The sequence below is a fragment of the Anneissia japonica genome, unplaced genomic scaffold (assembly GCF_011630105.1).
Source record: "Anneissia japonica isolate Jap-2015-1 unplaced genomic scaffold, ASM1163010v1 scaffold165_len1371125_cov188, whole genome shotgun sequence".
NCBI lineage: Eukaryota > Metazoa > Echinodermata > Crinoidea > Comatulida > Comatulidae > Anneissia > Anneissia japonica.
This window is the reverse complement of record NW_022697648.1, coordinates 389080-406650: the sequence shown is the minus strand read 5'-3', so window position 1 is coordinate 406650 and position 17571 is coordinate 389080. Positions and strand designations below refer to the sequence as shown.

The 17571-nt window shown below is 33.3% G+C and overlaps 1 protein-coding gene across 2 annotated transcripts in view; it reads right to left on the bottom strand.

Annotated features, from left to right (window-relative positions):
* Positions 1 to 11577: 11577 nt before the first annotated feature.
* LOC117102271 (trace amine-associated receptor 3-like) overlaps positions 11578 to 17571 on the bottom strand; it is a 26749-nt gene continuing 20755 nt past the window's right edge. Inside the window, exons 1-2 of one of the 2 annotated variants that reach the window (XM_033242501.1) lie at positions 15525 to 15642; positions 11578 to 15243 (exon numbers count right to left, since the gene is read on the bottom strand). In XM_033242501.1, coding sequence (XP_033098392.1) covers positions 13721 to 14638 — 918 coding nt within the window. In that variant the 5' untranslated portion in view covers positions 14639 to 15243; positions 15525 to 15642 and the 3' untranslated portion in view covers positions 11578 to 13720. Of the gene's footprint in view, positions 15244 to 15524; positions 15643 to 17571 lie in introns of those variants that run through there. The other variant, XM_033242500.1, reaches the window with a different exon arrangement.

The window sequence follows — 17571 nt, the reverse complement described above, 5'->3', positions numbered from 1 at the left end:
ATTTTTTTTTTGGGGGGGGGGGCGAGTAAATTTTGGAGGGGGAGTGCGCCTACGCCACTGAGAAGCAGAACCATAACCGCTGTGTCAAATCACTATAGAAATACAAGTTGATGTTGGAATTCAACGTAAAGGAGCTTTGTTCTGGGAGAAAAAAAAAAGAAATGAAGATTCAATTTGGCTGTAAGGGGGCACACAATAGAAAAAAAAGCCATATAACGTAGGCCTACTACTAGATTTAGAAAATAACCTAACTTTTGAGTTATGCTAAACTATTAGCTGTGGGACACCATATGTCCGCTGGTCGTGATTTCAGAGAATTACAGGGATACTTGTATCCTAGTATTTTTGGCTCTAATACTCAAGTGAATGGTGTCATGGATACACACTGTTCGCGATTCTATCCTATTTGCTTCTAAAGCAGCACCCCAGCAGCGCCAAGCTGTTGCTTAATAATTAGCACTCTTCTTTTGCATTTAAAATATGCAATCAACCAAAGAATAAGCTTACACACATTGAAAGATAAACAAGTTGTCAGAATCTCATATGGTAAGTTAGTCACTGTCCCATACGGTAATTTATTTTCAAAATGACTTCCGTAGATCCCGCCTTGTCGTTCAAAAAGATGAGGGCGTGGCCTATCATATCGATCTCTGTTGAGTTTGCAATGTATATATAACTAGAATTGTTTCGCACATGTACAAGAGGATGAGAGATCAGTTCCATCTGATTGGGATGAATACGTATTAATTCTCAACGAGGCCACAGTAGCCCAGTTAAGACTTTTGCGTAAAAATCAAGTGAACCCGGGTTCGAATCCCGTTTGGGGAAACTTATTATTCACACTCGTACATTCCTTTTTTTCAACGTCTTTCATTACCGCAAAACAGTGTAGAGTTAATTCTTTACGAGTAAGAATTGCTTTAAGTATACATAATTATGGGCCCCAATATAATTTACATATCGGCAGGTCTATAAATATTCATGATTTTTATCTTCTAATTTTTAATTTTTTTCAGTACAGAATAAATATTTATATTTAGAAAAAAAAATTAAAACAAAACTTCAATTCAATGCGATGCTTCTGACAATAATGTGGCAATAAATAATAAATAAAAACATAAATACGTGAAGCGATTCCGATATTTAATCAGCGCATAAACAAATTACGCGCCAAAACCCTTTGCATGTTTTTTACTTTCTGATGCAGTGGATTTTACCATGGAGGAAATATATTAAGATTACTAGCACACATCGTAAAGTCACTGAACAGTACTGCGGCAACTTGAATAAAATCGCCAATCTCATTTTAATATAGTAGCTTTTTTTATGAACTCTGGTAATGATAGTTTTCTGTCGAAATCAATTAACTTTTATTCAAAATTTTAAGTCGTCAGATAAGCTGCTTATTAAAGTAAATTAATACAGTACTACCAGGAGATTTAACAACTGAGTACCTTTGTTGAAGGGAAATTACAGCGGATATTATAAAATAATACTCTCAGTTCAACAAACTATGCAATCTTTACCATCGTGCGCATCACACAGAATCCAATGTGATTTAGACTTGACGTGGTACATTTAGTTCTTAGACACGGAATTTTGTCTACGTTTGTCTGGTTTAAAATGCTTGTTCCCCAAGAGTTTTGAATGATATTGAAGACATTTATCTATAAAATATAATCTTAAGCATCCTCTGGGGTTTCTCTTACTAGCCTGTCATTATATGCAACATAATTTCAGCAGTCAATTTGAGGTCTTGTTTGTCTCTAAAAAAAACCCAAACATTTGCCTGCTTTTGTATATCCATTTAGGAGTAAATTGAGTACCTGGAAGATGCGAAAGTATATGGTATAGGACTACTTGTTGTATGTTGAATATTATGGTCAAGGAATAGGGATCGGATGAGATTTTTGTTAAGTTTTCAGTTACAAGAAATTAAGAATCAACAATTATGGGAAAATAAATTTATAACTTTAGGCGAAAAATCATTGTATTTTAAAGCTTGGGTAGAAGCTGGGTATAAATTAATAAATGACATTATGATTGATAATAGAATATTAACGCCATGTGAAATAATTCCTACACTTTCCAAAAAAAACAAATGGGCTCATCGAATATATTTCCCTGATAAATGCTATTCCAAATGAATGAAGATAATCATTTCAAAAGGGTTAATTGATGTACCACAAGATAAAAATATAAGCAATTCACTGTTCAAAAAGGTAAACAAAGTTGGTGTTTACTATAATCACTTTATTTCTGAAATTGGTATAACTCCAATCACGCAAATGAAATGGGAAGTAGAGTTTAACACTGAAGTAATTAACTGGGACGAGGTATGGTACAATCAAGTGAAAGATATGAAACATATTACAAAAATTGCCCAGTTTAACTTTAAGCTTTTACATCGCATCTTACCTTGTAATAAAAGACTAAAAACATGGAGAGTAGTTACAAGTGATTTATGTGATAATTGTTATAAAGAAATAGAAAATGAACACCATGTGTTAGTTCAATGTAAAAAAATTCAACCTGTGTGGAAAAGATTTAACGCAATTATTACTAAATGCGATTTTCCCGGTGTAGAATCAATAAACTGATTTGACATTATTGTTGGAACTAAAAACAAAATTGTGAATGAACTTATGTCTCTACTTACATTCTCCATTTTTAAAATTGGTTTACAAAGGAAAAAGATAAAAAAGAGAACTAAATGCAAATACTATTTGGAAATCTTTCAGTTTAGAAGTTAAAAACCAAATTGAAAATGAGTACGCATGTAATAGCACTAAAGCCAGTATGAAATGGTCTAATGTAAAAGACAAAGTTATCGAGTCATTGGTTTAATGATGATGTTGTTTTTGTAGCAATTAATGTTGTAAAGTTTTGAGAACGTTATAAAAACAACTTCTCAACATTATTATTATTATTATTATTATTATTATTATTATTATTATTATTATTATTATTATTATTATTATTATTATTATTATTATTATTATTATTATTATTATTGTTATTATATTACTACTATATAAGACTGATATGGTAAACTATCTATACTTGTGTATATGTATGTTTGCGTGTATGTGTATTGGTGTAGGTGTATGTGCGTGTATATGTATATGTATATATGTATGTGTATGTGTGTATATATATGTATATATATATATATATATATATGTATATGTGTATATATATATATAGGTGTATGTGTATATATAAGCATGTGTGTATATGTTTATGTACATTATAAGTTTATTTTATCGAGTGTTTTATTAAGAAACATAATTTCATGTCCTTATTTTACCTTATAATGTATTTTATTAACAAGTCATGAAATGTTTTATATTTCTGAATCTTAATACTTTATATAGGTATATCCTACATGTATTCAATGACATTATAATATATAATAGGAACCATAATAAATTAATATTATGCAAAGTTATAATTGTTAAATTATAGAAAAAAAATATCAAGCAATAATAGGTAAAAATTTATCAAAATAATAATTGTTTATAGAAATTTCATGTGATAGTGTACTTCGTGGTAGACACGTGAAGTTTTTATTATTTGTTTTTGCTTACTTTCATGTAAATCCTGAACATAATGCTTATTGAACCTTAACAAGAGTTAGTGAAAAAAATTAAAACATTGAAAAAAGAGAGAATAAAGGTGGGCTACACCCACGAAAGACAACAAAAAAAAGTTTTCAGTTACCGGCAGTATCAAGGCAATACTCAAAAACGCCCTTTGACATTCAGGCTTTAAAATCACTGTATACGCCTAAATGCCAAACAATATTAGTAATTTTCAATTAATGATTAATTTAAACAGTTTCTGTAAACCTCAAGCTATAAACTGGTTATGTGCTTTGAAAATTGGAATTTAGTTATAACAGCCTAAAGATGCACTCACACCGAAGCCGAATTTTCGGATCGGAAAGCGATCAAAAAATAGAATCAGTGTGTAAGAATAATGACGCTGGCGTTCAGCGCATAGGAAACGGCTCGGATCCGATGTGGATGCAGATTTAAGCTTTATTTAATTTGTACCAGTGGAGTACAACAGGAATAATAGACGAATACTTATAGGCATGGCGTACCTTAACAACGTTTAAAGAAGCCCAAGGATCAAAGCAATAAATAGAGACATACTTATCAAATATCAATTCAAAAATAAAGAATGTTTTCATTCATGTTGCAAAGAATGCACGTGTAAATAGGGTTCAATATAAGTTCACAGAACATCAACTGATGAATTCCAATTAAAATCTATTTAAAGATAATATGGCAACTTCGAATGCATGAATAATTTAAACTAATGTGTCAGATAAATCATGTAACTAAAAAGGTAATAAAATGGTTCATCAAATTATACTGTCTGCAGAGTAAACAGCGATCAAAGGCTTTTTTGTAGTTGTATTTTCGTGAATGGAAACGGAACTTTGTGGAAGATGCGTGCCCTCCGACTTCAGGGTCCTGGATTTATTTCTTGCCTTTGTACCGGTACGAGATTTTTTTCTCACGTACAAAAAACAACTTCGAGACCTTAATCCTCATAATAACACTTTGTCTAGGTAAAACGTCTTGTGTCTATGCTGGCTTTGTTTTTAAGCATCTTTCTACTCTGTAATTGGTAATTTTCTTGAAAAAATTAAATTTAAAATACGATAGATAGTTAAAAGCATTGTTACCTTATTCAAAGATTTAAACTAACAACAAAAATCGTCTAAGTCGATCCGTGGAATCTGTTGAAAATTATATTTATAAAGTATATAGTAACTTCCAAGCCATTATATCATCGCTCACATCACGAACTAACACAATCAAAGTAGATTGTGTTAGTTCGTGAAATCACAGTAGCGCGTCAAAACGACCGCGTATTGGTTGTCAAGCAATTTTGTATTCTTTACCACACAAAAAGTCCTTAACGACAATAGCGCGTATTTTGACGCGCTTTTTTTATTTCACGAACTAACACAATTGAATTTAATTGTGTTAGTTCGTGATGTGAGCAACGATATTTATAAAGTGTGAAGATATTTAACATAATGTGGATTCTTAGATAACGTACATTTATAAAATACATAAGCAATTTGGATTTATTCAAATATATTATTGAGTACATTAAATTAATAGGAAAGTTTGGCGATGTGGGTCCTTTTTTTTTTTTGTCTTTTGTGGGTGTTTCCCACCTTTATTGTCATTCCAATGTATATACACCATTCTTATTTATATACATGCTCAGTATCTTACAAATTTGATATAGCACTCATGCTTATATACAATTAAAATGACTGATAAAATTAATTAGATTAATTCTATCAAGCATTTGATTTTAATCATTGCTTTCACTGGAATATATATTTTTTTTCATCCTTCCCCTCTGTAACATATACATTTTTTGAAAAGTCTTGTTTAATCTCTTTCACTTACTTCTTATATATATACATATATATATATATATACAAACATTATATACATATATATATATATACACACACACACATACACCCCCACACCCCACATACACACACACATACATAATATACACATACATATATATATTTTCATTTTCATTGTACATAATTCCTTTCCATTGCTATATCCTAATTAATGTTTTTACCATTTCTTAGTATTTTTTCTAGAAGTGAAAACATTTGTACTACAAATACAAAATAAATTATTTTTTATTTATTTATTTTTTATTCATTTTTTTTATATATATATTTTTTTAAAGTTTTTTTGCTTATAGCCTTTAATTAGGCCAATAATTAATATTAAAAGTTACACATATTTGGTATTTGTAATAAATGGTTTTACTAGTGTCATTTCTACAATATACTATTTGACCAATGTTCATTATTACATTTTCTTATGTTATTACAATAGTATTTTGTATTTTTTCCCATTGTGGGTCCTTTTCGCATATTTGCAGAGAACGTTTTCGTAATTTGAAAAGGCAATGGATCTATAGGTCTATATAATAATATCCGAACATGATGGTACGGTAACTGCTTAGGCTAAAACTGAATTATACAATGGATTATGTACTTTATGGGAATTGTACGTATATTTACGTGATATTGAGTAATCTGATAAAATGAACATTTATTAAATCAATACTTGCACCAAGAAGTATGGGCCTCTGAGTACTTGAGTAGTGGAACATCCGTTCAAAAGGCATTGTGGGTACACGGAGAACAATTTTACTGCAACCGCGCGGCGGCGCTATATACAAATAATAAAGGCGCTGCTCTTGTTCGCTTGTTTCCTTTAGTTTCTCCACTTAGTAAAATGTTCAAATTTTACTGCAACCGCAGGAGGGCGAATGTTCCATCGATTTTAATGCAAATACGCGGAGCAGCTCATTCTTCTGCTATTTAAGTTCTTTGCTTTAGTCTACAATTACTTTTAGAAATATAATTTTGTTGGTATTATATTTGATGGTTTAAACCAATTTGATACTTTATTCAGCATTACTTACTAAAAGAGTTTCTTTGTTACTGTTCGCAACAAATAAAAAAATTAGTATCGTCAGCGAACAGTTTAAAATTGAATGTTTTGGAGAAGTTTGGCATGTTGTTGACATAAATATGAAACAAAAGAAGATCTATAGGCCTAATTCAGTATTGGGGCACTCTCTTTATGTGATTTCTGACAAAGTAGAGATTGAATGAAGGAAATTGGCGACTGTCGATATGTAATAGGCCTATAGGCCCATGACTTCTAAAGTTATAATAAAAGCTCATGTATACCCTAAGTTTCTAACTTTTGTGAATAAGAATATTGTAATTTTTGTTATTGAATGCCTTAGATAAATCACATAGATCTATGATAGTCGGTGGAAAAATAAAAAAAAGACACCAATTACAACTTTACTGTTATTAACAGAAATGAGCATGCCAAGAAACGGTAGAATAGTAGAATGAGCTAGCCATGTAGAGGCATGTAAATATAACTATGGCGTATTCGGTTGGTCGTTCTTCGTTAAACCACGCCCACCTGCGCAGTGGTAAATTCCTACTTGACGAAGACGACCAGTCGAATAGAAAACTTGTAAATACTCGCCAAAACAAAATGGTTGCATAGTTACCGCAATACACGCTGCATAATCAAGATTTCTACGGCTTGTGGTGGCAGTACAGATTTTTTTGTAAAAGAAATGTTTTCATCCAGTTTTTTAATTCTGTTGGGCTACAATTATTTTTTGACTTCATGTGGGTAGGCCTAAATATTATAATTTTTATTTTCTGAAATTTAATCAAAATTATATTAACGCCAATGTTGTTTCTAAACTGACCAATCGGCCATGTTTGTTTTGGTCACGTGGATAACAGATTAACGCACTGTATGTACGTTAATTTTCGTTGTCAACGAGGTCTATTTTACGACCCGGTCGAATGAAAATAATACTCAACGAAAATTTGTAGTCAATGAAATAAACCAGTCGAATACGCCCATTATATTTATTTGGAAAAACTGAGCAATCTATCGCAAATTTAACGTTCCAAAAATTAAAATATTACAACCCTGCAATCACTGATAAGTTTTGGAGTCGTTATTTGTCATAATTGGTTTGTCAAGTTTTTTTTTAATGCTATTATGAAATATTGAATTTGTTAGGAAAGTGATTCTTATTAGCTAATCTAAATAAGTAAGTTCGTTAGGCTTGTTTTTTTATCTCTTGTAGTGAAACCACCACTTTTATTTATCACAAAAAAAAACATTCCATCAATCAAAACAACACAATATTCAAATCAAATTCAATAAAATGACTGAACCTCATCAATAAGTGTATTATTTTTTTTTTCAATGTTAATATTTTCACCTTTTTAAGTATTTTTTTAAAAATTTATTTTCTATTATATTGTTTTTTGTATTGTTAATTTATTGGTTTTTTACATCAGTGATACAGAAAATCAAGGCACCAAAATTCCAACAGCCAAATACAGTATATGAATGTTATCTATGCGTATCTAACAAGTCGTACAAACACTTTAGATCCCTGGATGCAACAGATCGAAGTATCTTATTATTGCAGTTGATCCTCCATTTTATCTCGGCGATAAATAGAGCAAATAGAGATCTACTACCCCATTGGTCATTTTCTAATAGAATTTTTCTCTTGTAAATTCTAAATGCCCCCATAGATATCAACCAATTTAGCAAGCCTATTTTGACATCCCAAGATAATAAGTTTAAAGTTGACTTCAATGTTACAAAAATTTGACATTAGTATTGATTTTATTCCAAAAAGTATTAACTTCAATACAGGAAAAAAAAAGATGTTCATCATCTTCAGGAATTTTGCAAACTGTACAAATATCAGTTGCTTTTATTTTCCATTTAAATAGCCTCTGGTTTGTTGGGATAATTCTATGTAAAAGTTTTAGATTAAATTGAGTAATTTTGAACTCATCAATTAAATGAATTTTGTTCTTCCATGCAATTGACCAGTTATCAACATTGAAATCATCTTCCCATCTGCTCTGAGAGGATGGAATAGCATAAACATTTGATACAAAGTGATTATAAACAATTTTTGTTTTGACAGTCTTAAGCACATTATTTTGCTGTAATGTATCGAGGGCAAGTGCACTTCCTTTATATGAATTAATACAATTTTTCCAATGTTTTGGAATAGAATTTAAGATGTTCAAATATTCAATCATCCAATTGGCATTACCTTTAAGTTTACTAACAATTTCTGGGTAATTTTTCCATGTATAAGAATGTCGTTAATGTTCATGAATCCAGAGTCGATCCATTGTTTATACCAGATGGATTTCATTCTACACTTAATCAGACAATTACACCAAATATTTTGTTTGATAATGTCTTTATAGTTAATGGGATTACTTTGATTTATAACATTAAATTCTGACAATGAGAGTAAAACGTCTTTGTAAAATTGTGGTATCTTTATCTTTGTATTTTTATCTAACATATCAACACTTGTTATTCTACAGAGTAAGTTATCAGGACCAATCTTTGAAAGATACCATTCTTGGAATAACTTTCCAAATACCTTCGTTAGGCTTGTTTGTTTCTGAAAGTGATACTTTCTTTCTATTACTTGATTGATTGATACAAGGCACTGTTCCTTGAACATGGTATATATCTTAAAAACCTGAACACGTTTGAGGACATAAAACCATTAAAATACGAGTATAGAATAGTAGGTTCACTGAAAACTAGATATTTATTGGAGTTGTCGAAAATAATTCAGATTAGTGAGTACCAGTAATCGAAACAATTGCAACGGTGCGCAGAACTATCATCAGATTTACATGATGTATTCTCAGAAAGCCTGGACGCATAAATGAAACAGACTAAAAAACAATGCCTTATTTCCTTGTCCATTTATTGTACTGGCGGTGAGGCGAAAACAGTGTGATCCCGTTGAGATTTGCTTAAGCTATCAAATATCAATTTGTGCAATAAAATGCATTTATGACGTGACCAACCAATAACTTAAATCACCACAATCATATAAAGTAGGACTCATTGTTGAGACATATATATTTTTGACAATGTAAAGTTGTATCGAGCCATTGAGATTCATTTAAAATGATTAAAGAAATTACATCCATGAGAATCAGATTGCAATAAGTCAGTTTTCGAAGTTTTTTTCAGTTCAACGCAGACACAACATTATAACTTTAACCAGTCCTCGTAGAATGTGAAACTGACAGAAGGTAAACCATTATAACATAACTTACAATCAATACGAGCAAAAGAGTAAGGCAAAAACCACTGAGTTGTTTACAAATACTCAAGATTCGTTCTCTAGCGTTTGGTGACGTAAAAAATGGGGGCAACGAGCATACTGACATTGTGTTCAACAACTTTAATCAATAAAAATAAATTCAACTCTATGTTACATCGTTACTAATAAAACAAACTTGTTCAAAGTCACTTTCAATTCACCAATATATAGGACATGGCGAGCATAAACTAACAACGTGGTCAAACGCTAATTCCGTAATTGCGTCAACTTTGCCGACAACACCACTCATCGTAAAATACAATTATTTTAACAATTAGCCGGGTCATAACAAACTACTTGAGAATACGAATCAATCATACAAAGCCATCTAAACGGCATTTGTAGTCCCTCACTGGCAATCAGTGACCTTTTGTGTCTATGTTTAACATGGTTTAACTAATCTCTTTGAACACTGTTTATTTTATATAATCCCATATTGATAATTGGATTAAGGTACATACAGACATGTACAGGTAACAATGTATATATAGAACACCTAATTATTTACAAGTATATATACATAATATTGATTACTACTATATAATAATAATAATAATAATAATAATAATTATTATTATTATTATTATTATTATTATTATCATATTTAGTAATTATTGTTGTTGTTATTTTATTTTTATTGTTATTGTCGTTGTTATTAATATTATCAATATTGCAATTATTTACAAGATACAAGATACCAAGTCTATTTTATTGTCAACATAACAAAATTCTGAGATATGTGTTGTACATAATGTAGTCATTCATAATATACATGTAATAAATACCGTAGTTAAATAAATATTTTTAGTAAACAAATATTCGAATCCTGTTCAATTATCCGTCCTTAGTAATACTTTCGTATTTATTACTAATAAATCATCATTAGCGGAATGATATAATTATATGATAATATTATATCTGTTTAAATAGTGCATGCAATTTAAATTTATATTTATTGGTTACCCATTATATTATTTTATGTACTAGTGTTTAGATTTTAGAGTGCTGTGTGGCGGCATAGGTCCTACCGCTACTTCAGTCACTATTTAGCCCAAGAAATGTAACTCTCCAGTGTTTCAATCAAGCTTAACAACTGAGCAACCAGAGAAGGAGTAGGTATACGCGCTTTCAGTGGCGTATTTAGGGGGTGCGCACGCCCCTCCAAAAATCACTAGCGCTCCCCCAGGCGAATCTACCCCTCAAAAAAAAAAATAAAATAACGGTCAAGTCGTTAAAAAGCACCTAAAATCACCATTAACTTTTGCTAGATATCCCCCAACCGATGATCGCCCCCCACCCCGTCAGCACCTCCAATTTATGACTCCTAGATAGGGCTACGCCACTGCTCGCTTCTCCCACAAACACAAGATTACGTATCGTTTACGCTATGTCGGAAATTAGCAACAATATTTAATGGGCGGGGCTTAGGGAAACGGTCCATTTTGATTGGTCCAAACTATGGAATAATCTCCCCTATCGGATCCGCCAGGCCTCCAGTGTGCAATATTTTTAAAAAACTTCTAAAAACAAACCTTTCCCATAAAGAGTAGTTTTTATAGTTGTGTTAATTACTTGGTTAATTCATAATTTTTAAACTTTCTTATTCACAGTGTTTTGTTCTTGCATTTTTATCCCTAAATGGCAATATTGTAGGAAAATTTATTGATGTAGTAATGTGTATTTGCCATTTTTATTGAATGATTTTTCATTGTACTTAGCTTTTATCTTTGTAATAATAATAATAATAATAATAATAATAATAATAATAATAATAATAATAATAATAATAATAATAATAATAATAATAATAATAATAATAATATATGGAGTGGAATTAGCTTAGTGGTTAAGATGCTTGCCTTCCGATCCCAAGGTCCTGGGTTCAATTCCTCTCACAGCAGGACTTTTTCTCATGACCAAAAGCAACTCCCTAAGCCTCTTAAAGAGATTTGGTTTATAAAGCATCATTCTATCATGTAAGTGTACTTGCTGTTCGATGTGAAGAAAATAAAAGAAATGTATCTGTCGAAAAAAAAAACATTACTACAAATAAATTTAGCATCAATGATAAATTAATTTCAATCCCACCGACAAGTTTCCTATTCGTTTGAAGGTTTAGTTACATAGAATCATTTCTGAATTAAATATTTCAGAACTAAATTATACTGCAAATTGTAACACAAATTCTTTTTTTGTATTCAAGTAATCTTGTTATTCAATAAAAGTTAATTAATATCTGACATCTGCATTCCTCCTCGGAGATTTCTCCCATAATATCTATCCTATTCAATCTACGTGCGAACAGTGCATGTAATTATTAGTTGGCAACACGCGATACATCTCTGGCCTCTTATTTTAATCATGCTATAAATTGACTGGTCGTTTGTTGCTGAGAAAACCTTTTAGCACCCATGAAACATCTAAAGGTTGTTTATTTACTAGTCTGCCAGTAATTTGTTGCAGTTGTAAACATTGGCCTAAACTATGTTTTTTGTTTTAAGAACGTTTTGGTCGATAATATTTGGTTACGTGATGCTGCTGTTGTTCCTCCTCTTTAATTGTGTTTATAATCACTGTTGCATCGACTTACCGTATGGATACCAGGGGAGGGTCCAGGATTTTTCGTTAATGATTTGAATCAACCTTCTTAACCACCCCCCCCCCCTCATGACGCGGGTGTGGTTAGTAAACTAATTCATTCAGAGGTCTTAAATTAAAGTTTTAATTATGCAAGTTTATTATTTAACAGTCATAAAATAACACACTTGTTAAATGGTGGGAGGAGGCTAAAGTCTCTACACCACCCTGGATTATTGTGATCATTAGCCGAAGTGGTTTTCTCATAACCCTGGATTATTGTGATTATTAGCCGAAGTGGTTTTCACGTAAAACTAGTGCGTTTATTTTTGCCGACTAGACCTACATTGAAAAATCACAGACTTTATGATCCAACATTGTCGCACTCTTCAGGATCGATGTCGCACATTTTATAAGTGCGTATTGTCCAGCAACACAATTACAGTTTATTAAACCTAGTCTAATACGTCTTTGTAGTTATTTTTATTCTCGTAAAATAAACAATAAGCCACATAAGCAGATATTGATTTGATTATAAGCAATGTAGGATTAACTCGCGATTTCTTTCTTTCCTATTAGAAGACAAAAAAGGTTGGCGACACGCGACTGGAATGCATTGATGAGAAAGTCGATTGATAGATCGACTAATGAATGCATCTTATTTGTACTCGGAAAACAGCTTCAATTAATTTCAGAAAATCTACATTTAAAGATTCAAAAAGTGTTTGGTCAGGCCGATTGACGTCATTGTAAGTGACAATGTACCGTCAAATTACATGAATGGTCACTTCACATTACTTTATGTGTATATTCAGAGGATTTACTTATATCATCATTGACATAAACTACATAGAATTATAGTCAATTCAAATGTCTTTCTTTCGCTAGTAAATTATATTCTGCTCCTACGGCCTGGTTGCAAGGTTCCCGTGCTCTGTCCTACATTATAAGATTCGCCCTCTGCAGTACCGTACCTTACTTCTCTCTGAACCAGGGTACGTCGAAAGGTTAGGCCAGTGCGACTTTGTGCAATCACTGACTAAGTATATTTATCCGTGTCTTAAATAATTACTTGAACTGATGACTTGTGAATTTTACCATCATAATCACAGTAAAACGATGTCAGTTCAAGGATTTAAAGTGCAAAGGTCATCACACTTCCTTTTTGTTTCTGATGATCCATCAGATTTCAATCGTTGTCAGGTGCTATAATTTTAATCAGTAAAAACCTCTTAAAGTTTTCTTAAACAAACATATTGAAATGTGTATGTGAAATATTATGTGACGTGTGTAAATGAAGCACTTATCGTTATTGTGATTAACTTGTGATGCGGAAAATCAACAACTTGTCCTTTTTGAGCACAATCTATGTCGTTCTCATGACGGTATCGGAAGTATAGTACATCTCAGAGTTGTTGCAGGCAAACATCCTCTGAAAGAATGTTTTAACTCCGCTACGGAACATAGCATTTCGCCAGCAATAGATGAATGGGTTACAAGCTGCGCTAAGTGGGAATGCGAGAAGAAGTATATGAAGAGCTCGTCCACTTCGTTCATAATCACTCTTGTTTTTCCATTGCGCACAATTAATGATACTAACCAGAGAACAGACGACACATGTCCAAAGAACAGCAACAACGATTGCAAATGTTTTCAGCGTTTTAAGGGCTGTTTTCACCTTATTACCCATTCCAACTCTACTCCTCAACATCTGTGCATGTCGGTTTGCTATAATGAAAATGGGTATGTACAACACACAGGCTAAAAATGTAGGAATAGTAATTATCGTAGTGTCCATGGTGCAGTCATATATGTACCAAGAGATGTCAACGCTGACAAAGCTGAAGAGCGCACCAGTAAACCAGCAAGTGATGCCGAGGCAAACAAGTCGTTTCTGAGTTACAACTTTTGTGTGTTTATAAGGAGCCATGATAGCAAAAGCTCGTTCTAACGTAATTGCTAGGATACTAAGAGATGATATGATGGTGAAGCAGTCCATCATTATCATTGCAGCTACTCCGGCTTCGGGGCTGATTTCTGACACCATTACCACGAGCACCAAAAAAGTACTCACGCATCCGTATGCAAAATCAGCAAAAGACAAGTTCACAACCAGAATGTTATGCTTACGTTGAAGAGGTCGGAATATGCTAACTGCACCGATGACGACGAGGTTTCCGAGCACGGCGACGATGGATATAAGAAGTGATCCGATGTCGCTTACTTTTTGATAAACTACGCTTGTTGGAACCCGTTCAGTTACAAATCCTGTAAAGTTGTCCATACTGGCAAGATATTCGAACGATTTTCAGACAAAAAGTGTTTTGCAATAAGCTAGCGCATTTATTTCATTCAGAAATTAGGAAACTTGAACGTGCTTAATATATTCCTTGTAACTGGTTTTCAGTTTTCCAAATAAACAAACTTGAATGTGGCCTCCTGTAGTCGTTTTGGAGTTTCTGTTATTGTGTATTTGTTCTGTTTCCTTTGAAAATAAAATCTTTAATAATATACTTAATGTTACAATGGACAGTCGTTGTTGGTCTTACCAAGTAGGCATATGCGTTACGAAACATGTGAAAAGTTGAGGGCGTGCTGTGCTTACCGTTATTTCCTATTTTCCTGCTTTTTTTTTTATTGTTTGCTATAGGCCTATCACTGATATAAACACTGCCGTGTGGTTGAAGCTTGTTATAAATGAAACGTTAGACGTAAATTTGTTTGTTTTGCATTCCTTGTAGACATGAAACACAGTCATCACATAGTCGAAATTTTGTCCATTTTACGTTGATTTTACCCAAATCCTTTTGCTTAGCTTGTTGAACAGGTCCAGTAACTCACTTCTCGTCAGCGGATTTGCGAGTTCACTATTCCACGCGGGAGCGATTACTGCAAGAGAATGACAAACATTATATATTCAATAAGATTAAAATAAATAGTAATTTATTCACACGTTTTCACACAAATTTCAATGATGTGCTCATCAACGACAATTTTCCCTACAATTTACCGTGGGAAGAGTTCTATATTACTCTAAATTATCGAATTTTCTCTGGATCAGCGCACCAAACTTGGTTTTAGGCGCCGCTCTCAAAAATAACCACTGCGGACCTTAATAATGATATATTTTATATTGAATAAACGTCACGACAAACGTGGATACATATTACCTGACGTGTGGTTTTGATCGAAAATCTACCGTATCAAATGACCAATTTCTCACAAAATGAAGAATATTAAAGCTACAACAAGTCAGATAGACTTATACGACACATAAGGATCATTTTAACTCTCCGAAAATAATTTATAATAAGCGCCACTCTCAAATAAGCACCTCTCTTATAAATAAGCGTGCGCACTGAAACGACCGTTGACCGTTGGTGGTATTCTGTACGGATTGTCAAGAAAATAACTATCCGTCGCGTGACGCACTGCACAGTACGACAGTCGAACGAATGTCTGCTGGCGAATCAATCACCGTCTTCTAATTGCCGGTAGCTGAGCGAATTGTCATTAAAAACGATTTGTTGCGCGCGCCTCGTCGCATTGCGTTCTCCATGAAATCGCGTCAGCCTCGTTGGCGCTGTGTGTGTCGACAGAGTAATGGATGTCATATGAAAATGAGTTGATGAATTACCCAAAATATATCTAAATAAGTCTATAATGCCAATGACTCTTAATGTTAGAATAAACCACTGAAATTATTGTGCAGTAGGCGATTATACCAAATGACTTCGTGGTACAAAAATACACACTTTGACACAATTAGTTGCGTAATATTATGTTTATATTTTCATTTTTCTAATACTTGTATAAAACGGTTTAAACTAGTGGTTTTCATGCAGAGCGAAGTTAGTTACACACTTTTTTTTGTTGGAGCTGCTGTTAATGAGGTGTTTCAACGTACTCTAATCCACCTATACTAAATTACATTTTGCAGTTGAGCTATTGTTGTAAATCTTTACTCATTCTAAAACGAGTTAACTTTAAAATACTAGCCTATTTACAAATGTGGATCGTTGAAGAACTACCAGGTATACTTACACACATAGTGCAACATCAGAAGTCAAAAATCATGACGTCTAACAAGCAAAACTTGTAATTCTTAAGTTAGTACAGGCCACGAAGCGTTGGATTCAAGTACACATGCCAGTGAAATCTATTCGTACACAGTGCGTATCCGAGTAAGCCTTTTTGTATCGTTTCGGTGACGAAATGTCAAGAAGGATCGTAAATTCTCGGGCTAATGGGATTTAACAGCTGTGTCTCGGGAACGTATATCACAGTACTCGGAAATGTCCATTATTACTGCACTATGTAATTCTAACTAGTCCATGATGCACGTATAAGTTTATGGATAGTAAATTCATTATTTGAAATGGAATCATTAAGGGTCCAAAGCTTTCTTGCACTATCGACGGACAGAAATGTATGCACGTGAAAGTAGTATTCGTCACAACGTGCTATGCTTTTGTTGCCGAATTGCCAAACTAGTAAAACGAAAACTAATGTGAACGTATAAACAAAGATATGTCACCAAAAAACTAGGCTCCAAAATTCTGCGTTGGTTGGTGATGTAGCAAAGGCTATGTTCTCACACGGCTGCTAACGGTTAGCAGGATCCGGATCCTGCTAACCGTTAGCTGCCGTGCGTCCATCCGAGTAAATCCCGATCCGGATACCAAAAATATGATGATCGTATCCGGATACTGCTAACGGTTAGCGTTAACCGATCGGGCGTTCTCACGCAGGTGCTAACGGTTAGCTCCCGATCCGGATACTAGGGCTCTCGTGAGAACCAGGCTAGAAACACGCTCAACTTGCTAACCGATAGCGCTTGCTAACCGTTAGCGGTATCTGGATACTAACGGTTATCGCTAACCGAGAGAACCAGGCTCAGTGATCAGTGATAACATATGAATATTTATTTTTAGTGTGAGGGACACTACGCCTGGTTCTCACGAGAGCCCTAGTATCCGGATCGGGAGCTAACCGTTAGCGCTAACCGTTAGCACCTGCGTGAGAACGCCCGATCGGTTAGCGCTAACCGTTAGCGGTATCCGGATACGCTAACGGTTAGCAAGCGCTATTGGTTAGCAAGTTGAGGGTGTTTCTATCATCAACCAATCACACGTACGCGTTTACAATTTCCAGTTTCTTATTGGCCAGTGATTCGATCATCATATTGTTGGTATCCGGATCGGGATTTTCTCGCAT